This window comes from Penaeus vannamei, chromosome 4, assembly GCF_042767895.1.
Source record: "Penaeus vannamei isolate JL-2024 chromosome 4, ASM4276789v1, whole genome shotgun sequence".
Classification (NCBI taxonomy): domain Eukaryota; kingdom Metazoa; phylum Arthropoda; class Malacostraca; order Decapoda; family Penaeidae; genus Penaeus; species Penaeus vannamei.
Window position 1 is genome coordinate 25,275,260 of NC_091552.1, and position 10,000 is coordinate 25,285,259.

At 46.3% G+C, this 10,000-nt stretch overlaps 1 protein-coding gene across 3 annotated transcripts in view; it reads left to right on the top strand.

Moving 5' to 3' along the window:
• Window positions 1-10,000, top strand: part of LOC138861488 (uncharacterized) — a 173,776-nt gene that overhangs the window by 50,276 nt on the left and 113,500 nt on the right. For all 3 annotated transcript variants that reach the window (XM_070120886.1, XM_070120887.1, XM_070120885.1), the window contains one exon: window positions 8,789-9,018. In XM_070120886.1, coding sequence (XP_069976987.1) covers window positions 8,789-9,018 — 230 coding nt within the window. The remainder of the gene's footprint in view (window positions 1-8,788; window positions 9,019-10,000) is intronic.

Consider the following 10,000-nt stretch of genomic DNA (forward strand, 5'->3'; position numbering starts at 1 on the left):
ATACATGTGCTTCCTTTCATGAGTGAGGGAGAGACATGTGCTTCCTTTCATGAGTGAGGGAGAGACGTGTGTTTCCTTTCATGAGTGAGGGAGAGACGTGTGTTTCCTTTCATGAGTGAGGGAGAGACGTGTGTTTCCTTTCATGAGTGAGGGAGAGACATGTGCTTCCTTTCATGAGTGAGGGAGAGAGATGTGCTTCCTTTCATGAGTGAGGGAGAGACATGTGCTTCCTTTTACAAGTGAGGGAGAGACATGTGCTTCCTTTCATGAGTGTGGGAGAGACGTGTGCTTCCTTCCATGAGTGAGGGAGAGACATGTGCTCCCTTTCATGAGTGAGGGAGAGACATGTGCTTCCTTTTACAAGTGAGGGAGAGACATGTGCTTCCTTTCATGAGTGAGGGAGAGACGTGTGCTTCCTTCCATGAGTGAGGGAGAGACATGTGCTCCCTTTCATGGGTGAGGGAGAGACACGTGCTTCCTTTTACAAGTGAGGGAGAGACATGTGCTTTCTTTCATGAGTGAGGGAGAGACGTGTGTTTCCTTTCATGAGTGAGGGAGAGACATGTGCTTCCTTTCATGAGTGAGGGAGAGACGTGTGCTTCCTTCCATGAGTGAGGGAGAGACATGTGCTTCCTTCCATGAGTGAGGGAGAGACATGTGCTTCCTTTTACAAGTGAGGGAGAGACATGTGCTCCCTTTCATGAGTGAGGGAGAGACATGTGCTTCCTTTTCCAAGTGAGGGAGAGACATGTGCTTCCTTTCATGAGTGAGGGAGAGACGTGTGTTTCCTTTCATGAGTGAGGGAGAGACACGTGCTTCCTTTCATGAGTGAGGGAGAGACATGTGCTTCCTTTTACAAGTGAGGAAGAGACATGTGCTTCCTTTCATGAGTGAGGGAGAGACATGTGCTTCCTTTTACAAGTGAGGGAGAGACATGTGCTTCCTTTCATGAGTGAGGGAGAGACGTGTGCTTCCTTTCATGAGTGAGGGAGAGACGTGTGTTTCCTTTCATGAGTGAGGGAGAGACGTGTGTTCCCTTCGTGAGTGAGGGAGAGACATGTGCTTCCTTTCATGAGTGAGGGAGAGACATGTGCTTCCTTTTACAAGTGAGGGAGAGACATGTGCTTCCTTTCATGAGTGAGGGAGAGACGTGTGCTTCTTTCCATGAGTGAGGGAGAGACGTGTGTTTCCTTTCATGAGTGAGGGAGAGACATGTGCTTCCTTTCATGAGTGAGGGAGAGACATGTGCTTCCTTTCATGAGTGAGGGAGAGACATGTGCTTCCTTTCATGAGTGAGGGAGAGACATGTGCTTCCTTTTACAAGTGAGGGAGAGACATGTGCTTCCTTTCATGAGTGAGGGAGAGACATGTGCTTCCTTTCATGAGTGAGGGAGAGACGTGTGTTTCCTTTCATGAGTGAGGGAGAGACATGTGCTTCCTTTTACAAGTGAGGGAGAGACATGTGCTTCCTTTCATGAGTGAGGGAGAGACGTGTGTTTCCTTTCATGAGTGAGGGAGAGACATGTGCTTCCTTTCATGAGTGAGGGAGAGAGATGTGCTTCCTTTCATGAGTGAGGGAGAGACATGTGCTCCCTTTCATGAGTGAGGGAGAGACATGTGCTTCCTTTTACAAGTGAGGGAGAGACATGTGATTTCTTTCATGAGTGTGGGAGAGACGTGTGCTTCCTTCCATGAGTGAGGGAGAGACATGTGCTCCCTTTCATGAGTGAGGGAGAGACATGTGCTTCCTTTTACAAGTGAGGGAGAGACATGTGCTTCCTTTCATGAGTGAGGGAGAGACGTGTGCTTCCTTCCATGAGTGAGGGAGAGACATGTGCTTCCTTCCATGGGTGAGGGAGAGACACGTGCTTCCTTTTACAAGTGAGGGAGAGACATGTGATTTCTTTCATGAGTGAGGGAGAGACGTGTGTTTCCTTTCATGAGTGAGGGAGAGACATGTGCTTCCTTTCATGAGTGAGGGAGAGACGTGTGCTTCCTTCCATGAGTGAGGGAGAGACATGTGCTTCCTTCCATGAGTGAGGGAGAGACATGTGCTTCCTTTTACAAGTGAGGGAGAGACATGTGCTTCCTTTCATGAGTGAGGGAGAGACGTGTGTTTCGTTTCATGATTGAGGGAGAGACATGTGCTTCCTTTCATGAGTGAGGGAGAGACATGTGCTTCCTTTTACAAGTGAGGGAGAGACATGTGCTCCCTTTCATGAGTGAGGGAGAGACATGTGCTTCCTTTTACAAGTGAGGGAGAGACATGTGCTTCCTTTCATGAGTGAGGGAGAGACGTGTGTTTCCTTTCATGAGTGAGGGAGAGACATGTGCTTCCTTTCATGAGTGATGGAGACATGTGCTTCCTTTCATGAGTGAGGGAGAGACATGTGCTTCCTTTTACAAGTGAGGGAGAGACATGTGCTTCCTTTCATGAGTGAGGGAGAGACGTGTGCTTCTTTTCATGAGTGAGGGAGAGACGTGTGTTTCCTTTCATGAGTGAGGGAGAGACGTGTGTTCCCTTCGTGAGTGAGGGAGAGACATGTGCTTCCTTTCATGAGTGAGGGAGAGACATGTGCTTCCTTTTACAAGTGAGGGAGAGACATGTGCTTCCTTTCATGAGTGAGGGAGAGACGTGTGCTTCTTTCCATGAGTGAGGGAGAGACGTGTGTTTCCTTTCATGAGTGAGGGAGAGACATGTGCTTCCTTTCATGAGTGAGGGAGAGACATGTGCTTCCTTTCATGAGTGAGGGAGAGACATGTGCTTCCTTTCATGAGTGAGGGAGAGACATGTGCTTCCTTTTACAAGTGAGGGAGAGACATGTGCTTCCTTTCATGAGTGAGGGAGAGACATGTGCTTCCTTTCATGAGTGAGGGAGAGACGTGTGTTTCCTTTCATGAGTGAGGGAGAGACATGTGCTTCCTTTCATGTTTGAGGGAGAGACGTGTGTTTCCTTTCATGAGTGAGGGAGAGACGTGTGTTTCCTTTCATGAGTGAGGGAGAGACATGTGCTTCCTTTCATGAGTGAGGGAGAGACATGTGCTTCCTTTTACAAGTGAGGGAGAGACATGTGTTTCCTTTCATGAGTGAGGGAGAGACGTGTGTTTCCTTTCATGAGTGAGGGAGAGACGTGTGCTTCCTTTCATGAGTGAGGGAGAGACATGTGCTTCCTTTCATGAGTGAGGGAGAGACGTGTGTTTCCTTTCATGAGTGAGGGAGAGACATGTGCTTCCTTTCATGAGTGAGGGAGAGACATGTGCTTCCTTTCATGAGTGAAGGAGAGACATGTGCTTCCTTTCACGAGTGAGGGGGAGACATGTGCTTCCTTTTACAAGTGAGGGAGAGACATGTGCTTCCTTTAATGAGTGGGGAAGAGACAAGTGCTTCCTTTTACAAGTGAGGGAGAGACATGTGCTTCCTTTCATGAGTGAGGGAGAGACGTGTGTTTCCTTTCATGAGTGAGGGAGAGACGTGTGTTTCCTTTCATGAGTGAGGGAGAGACATATGCTTCCTTTCATGAGTGAGGAAGAGAGATGTGCTTCCTTTCATGAGTGAGGGAGAGACATGTGCTTCCTTTCATGAGTGAGGGAGAGACATGTGCTTCCTTTCATGAGTGAGGGAGAGACGTGTGCTTCCTTTCATGAGTGAGGGAGAGACGTGTGCTTCCTTTCATGAGTGAGGGAGAGACATGTGCTTCCTTTTACAAGTGAAGGAGAGACGTGTGTTTCCTTTCATGAGTGAGGGAGAGACATGTGCTTCCTTTCATGAGTGAGGGAGAGAGATGTGCTTCCTTTCATGAGTGAGGGAGAGACATGTGCTCCCTTTCATGAGTGAGGGAGAGACATGTGCTTCCTTTTACAAGTGAGGGAGAGACATGTGCTTCCTTTCATGAGTGAGGGAGAGACGTGTGTTCCCTTCGTTAGTGAGGGAGAGACGTATGCTTCCTTTCATGAGTGAGGGAGAGACATGTGCTTCCTTTCATGAGTGAGGGAGAGACATGTGCTTCCTTTCATAAGTAAGGGAGAGACATTTGCTTCCTTTTACAAGTGAGGGAGAGACATGTGCTTCCTTTCATGAGTGAGGGAGAGACGTGTGTTTCCTTTCATGAGTGAGGGAGAGACATGTGCTTCCTTTCATGAGTGAGGGAGACATTTGTGCTTCCTTTCATGAGTAAGGGAGAGACATGTGCTTCCTTTTACAAGTGAGGGAGAGACATGTGCTTCCTTTCATGAGTGACGGAGAGACGTGTGTTTCCTTTCATGAGTGAGGGAGACATGTGCTTCCTTTCATGAGTGAGGGAGAGACATGTGCTTCCTTTTACAAGTGAGGGAGAGACATGTGCTTCCTTTCATGAGTGAGGGAGAGACGTGTGTTTCCTTTCATGAGTGAGGGGGAGACATGTGCTTCCTTTCATGAGTGAGGGAGAGACATGTGCTACCTTTTACAAGTGAGGGAGAGACATGTGCTTCCTTTCATGAGTGAGGGAGAGACGTGTGTTTCCTTTCATGAGTGAGGGAGAGACGTGTGTTTCCTTTCATGAGTGAGGGAGAGACATGTGCTTCCTTTCATGAGTGAGGGAGAGACATGTGCTTCCTTTCATGAGTGAGGGAGAGACATGTGCTTCCTTTCATGAGTGAGGGAGAGACATGTGCCTCCTTTTACAAGTGAGGGAGAGACATGTGCTTCCTTTCATGAGTGAGGGAGAGACATGTGTTTCCTTTCATGAGTGAGGGAGAGACATGTGCTTCCTTTCATGAGTGAGGGAGAGACATGTGCTTCCTTTCATGAGTGAGGGAGAGACATGTGCTTCCTTTCATGAGTGAGGGAGAGACATGTGCTTCCTTTCATGAGTGAGGGAGAGACGTGTGTTTCCTTTCATGAGTGAGGGAGAGTCGTGTGCTTCCTTTCATGAGTGAGGGAGAGACATGTGCTTCCTTTTACAAGTGAGGGAGAGACATGTGCTTCCTTTCATGAGTGTGGGAGAGACGTGTGCTTCCTTCCATGAGTGAGGGAGAGACGTGTGTTTCCTTTCATGAGTGAGGGAGAGACATGTGCTTCCTTTCATGAGTGAGGGAGAGACGTGTGTTTCCTTTCATGAGTGAGAGAGAGAGACGTGTGTTCCCTTCGTGAGTGAAGGAGAGACGTGTGCTTCCTTTCATGAGTGAGGGAGAGACATGTGCTTCCTTTTACAAATGAGGGAGAAACATGGGTTTCCTTTCATGAGTGAGGGAGAGACATGTGCTTCCTTTTACGAGTGAGGGAGAGACATGTGCTTCCTTTCATGAGTGAGGGAGAGACATGTGCTTCCTTTCATGAGTGAGGGAGAGACGTGTGTTTCCTTTCATGAGTGAGGGAGAGACATGTGCTTCCTTTCATGTTTGAGGGAGAGACGTGTGTTTCCTTTCATGAGTGAGGGAGAGACGTGTGTTTCCTTTCATGAGTGAGGGAGAGACATATGCTTCCTTTCATGAGTGAGGGAGAGACATGTGCTTCCTTTTACAAGTGAGGGAGAGACATGTGCTTCCTTTCATGAGTGAGGGAGAGACGTGTGCTTCCTTTCATGAGTGAGGGAGAGACATGTGCTTCCTTTTACAAGTGAAGGAGAGACGTGTGTTTCCTTTCATGAGTGAGGGAGAGACATGTGCTTCCTTTCATGAGTGAGGGAGAGACATGTGTTTCCTTCCATGAGTGAGGGAGAGACATGTGCTCCCTTTCATGAGTGAGGGAGAGACATGTGCTTCCTTTTACAAGTGAGGGAGAGACATGTGCTTCCTTTCATGAGTGAGGGAGAGACGTGTGTTCCCTTCGTGAGTGAGGGAGAGACGTGTGCTTCCTTTCATGAGTGAGGGAGAGACATGTGCTTCCTTTTACAAGTGAGGGAGAGACATGTGCTTCCTTTCATGAGTGAGGGAGAGACATTTGCTTCCTTTTACAAGTGAGGGAGAGACATGTGCTTCCTTTCATGAGTGAGGGAGAGACGTGTGTTTCCTTTCATGAGTGAGGGAGAGACATGTGCTTCCTTTCATGAGTGAGGGAGACATTTGTGCTTCCTTTCATGAGTGAGGGAGAGACATGTGCTTCCTTTTACAAGTGAGGGAGAGACATGTGCTTCCTTTCATGAGTGAGGGAGAGACGTGTGTTTCCTTTCATGAGTGAGGGAGACATGTGCTTCCTTTCATGAGTGAGGGAGAGACATGTGCTTCCTTTTACAAGTGAAGGAGAGACATGTGCTTCCTTTCATGAGTGAGGGAGAGACGTGTGTTTCCTTTCATGAGTGAGGGAGAGACATGTGCTTCCTTTCATGAGTGAGGGAGAGACATGTGCTTCCTTTTACAAGTGAGGGAGAGACATGTGCTTCCTTTCATGAGTGAGGGAGAGACGTGTGTTTCCTTTCATGAGTGAGGGAGAGACGTGTGCTACCTTTCATGAGTGAGGGAGAGACGTATGTTTCCTTTCATGAGTGAGGGAGAGACATGTGCTTCCTTTCATGAGTGAGGGAGAGACATGTGCTTCCTTTCATGAGTGAGGGAGAGACATGTGCCTCCTTTTACAAGTGAGGGAGAGACATGTGCTTCCTTTCATGAGTGAGGGGGAGACGTGTGTTTCCTTTCATGAGTGAGGGAGAGACATGTGCTTCCTTTCATGAGTGAGGGAGAGACATGTGCTTCCTTTTACAAGTGAGGGAGAGACATGTGCTTCCTTTCATGAGTAAGGGAGAGACGTGTGCTTCCTTCCATGAGTGAGGGAGAGACGTGTGTTTCCTTTCATGAGTGAGGGAGAGACATGTGCTTCCTTTCATGAATGAGGGAGAGACGTGTGTTTCCTTTCATGAGTGAGAGAGAGACGTGTGTTCCCTTCGTGAGTGAGGGAGAGACGTGTGCTTCCTTTCATGAGTGAGGGAGAGACATGTGCTTCCTTTTACAAATGAGGGAGAAACATGGGCTTCCTTTCATGAGTGAGGGAGAGACATGTGCTTCCTTTTACGAGTGAGGGAGAGACATGAGCTTCCTTTCATGAGTGAGGGAGAGACATGTGCTTCCTTTCATGAGTGAGGGAGAGACGTGTGTTTCCTTTCATGAGTGAGGGAGAGACGTGTGTTTCCTTTCATGAGTGAGGGAGAGACGTGTGTTTCCTTTCATGAGTGAGGGAGAGACATGTGCTTCCTTTCATGAGTGAGGGAGAGACGTGTATTCCCTTCGTGAGTGAGGGAGAGACATGTACTTCCTTTCATGAGTGAGGGAGAGACATGCCCCTCCTTTCATGAGTGAGGGAGAGACATGTGTTTCCTTTTACAAGTGAGGGAGAGACATGTGCTTCCTTTCATGAGTGAGGGAGAGACATGTGCTTCCTTTCATGAGTGAGGGAGACACGTGTGTTTCCTTTCATGAGTGAGGGAGAGACGTGTGTTCCCTTCGTGAGTGAGGGAGAGACGTGTGCTTCCTTTCATGAGTGAGGGAGAGACATGTGCTTCCTTTCATGAATGAGGGAGAGACATGTGTTCCTTTCATGAGTGAGGGAGAGACGTGTATTCCCTTCGTGAGTGAGGGAGAGACATGTACTTACTTTCATGAGTGAGGGAGAGACATGCCCCTCCTTTTATGAGTGAGGGAAAGACATGTGCTTTCTTTCATGTGTGAGGGAGAGACATGTGTTCCCTTCGTGAGTGTGGGAGAGACATGTGCTTCCTTTTACAAGTGAGGGAGAGACGTGTGCTTCCTTTCATGAGTGAGGGAGAGGCTTGTGCTTCCTTTTTTGAGTGAGGGAGAGACGTGTTTCCTTTCATGAATGAGGGAGTGACGTGTGCTTCCTTTTATGAGTTAAGGGAGAGACATGTGCTTCCTTTTATGAGTGAGGGAGAGACATAAGCTTTCTATCATGAGTGGAATGAGGGGAACGCGCAGGCTGGGCACACGCGTATGGCGACGTACGTCTTGGATAAACGTTTTTATTTCGATGGAAAGTAAAAAAAACAAAAAAAAAAAAAAAAAAAAAAAAAAAAAAAAAAAAAAAAAAAAAAAAAAAGAATAATGATAATAAAAAAAAATAAATAAAAAACAATAAAAGATAAAATAAAAACGCATGTCTGACCTATTTTCTGGCGTACTCCTTGCGTTGGGAGCAAGGGGATTTCGGGTTTGAACTGCTCTATCAATATCTACCGAGTGCCCACGGGAAGTGTGTGTAAAACTTCGCTATCCTTACTCACGTATGAGTAGATAAGCAATGTCTATGGAAGTTAGATACCTCCTAGTTGCACACTCCTTTTAGTGGGTCGTGTACCTGTAGCAGAGCATCCGTCTTGCAGTTACCTGCCTGTAATGGCGAGGGCTCAAATCCCGATCGGAGAGGTTATATATTCATATATATAGTAAACAAAGAAAACATAGTTCATAAAAGGAGCAATCCCTACACACTCACAAGATGAAACCCGAGTTGAATACCAACGCAGCCATCCAGTTGTTCACTGTATAATTAATCACCATAACAACCATTTCACACTTATTTGGTCTCACCTTTACACATTCTGCCGTTTTATTTTTGTTTAATCTTATTACCATTTTATTCATATATATATATATATATATATATATATATATATATATATATATATATATATATATATATATGTCAATCATTCTATCTGTCTATATTTTTTTTATTTCTCTCTCTCTCTCTCTCTTTCTCTGTCTGTCTCTCTCTCTCTCTCTCTCTCTCTCTCTCTCTCTCTCTCTCTCTCTCTCTCTCTCTCAACATATGATATACTGTTATCAAGGCTCTTATCCTCAGGCTGCTACTCCTCCTGATCATCTTGATATGCTCGGGAGGTGGGTGGTGGTTCCGATGGCGGCATGGGGCGCTAAGCAGCACGAGTGCCCCTACGCCCGTCCACTCACGGAGGCACCCACGTCTAAGTCGTGCTCATGGTCCTAGAACGCCTAGAGTATACCCACATTCGCATTATTACTCCAGTGGCTCCGGCTATGATACTTATTCCCTACCTCCAGGTTACGATAAAGGTAATGTATATGTCCATGTACTTTAATTACATAATGCAGTGTGCCTGTTATAATCATATGTTAAATAAAACAGCTGTATACGGTTTGTGGAAGGAATAAGATTGATTTGGAATGAATGAACAGAGGAATATGAAACAGAAGTAGCATGGGTAAGACACAAGCATATATGCACGCCATCACCACTCTTCCATTTCCAAATGTTTATGTGATAATGGTTGTGAAGTATTATTTCTTATTAAAGCCACAGATAACAGTGGATCGTTAGTTTTGCTAGTTTTCAGTAGTGATTCCACTAGCATCGGTGGTAAATAGTGTCCCGACCAAGACTTGTGTGTGTGTGTGTATATATATATATATATATATATATATATATATATATATATATATATATATACACATATATGCATAAAAACATACATATATGTGTGTGTGTGTTGTTTGTTCGCCAATGCGATGAAGACCATCTAATCATCCTGAGGTCGAGGTAGTCTGAAGGTTTGTAGATGACTGGTAAGGCCAATCTGTGCTCGGAAAAGTCGCTGACAGTGTGGACAGAGGATGTTGGCAGCTGCTACAGGGTTGTTACCCACTGTTCTTCCTAGCCTGCCTGCATTCTTCTGCTGCAGCACTCCTTTTTTCCTCACAACTTTTGGCTTCTCTGTCTTCAACTGTGGTCCCATGTGTTGTGGTTGATGTTGAAGGACTTCAGTTAAGCTTTTAACGTGTTTGTGCGGTCTGCTGAAAACGGTGTTCGTGATAGCGAGTCTGGTGTTGACTTCATCATCAGAAGTCACGTTTCTGGAGAGTGGGCTGCCAAGGTAGGTGAACATGTCCACTTCATTCACACGTAGTCTGTTGATGTGGATGCTAGATTCAACATAAGACTTTCCAGGAGCTGGCCTATGCATAACTTCAGTCTTTTTCGTGCTGATAGTTAGGCCAGAGTTGTTGCAGGCCCCAGAGAACTTGTCAGGACTGTCTT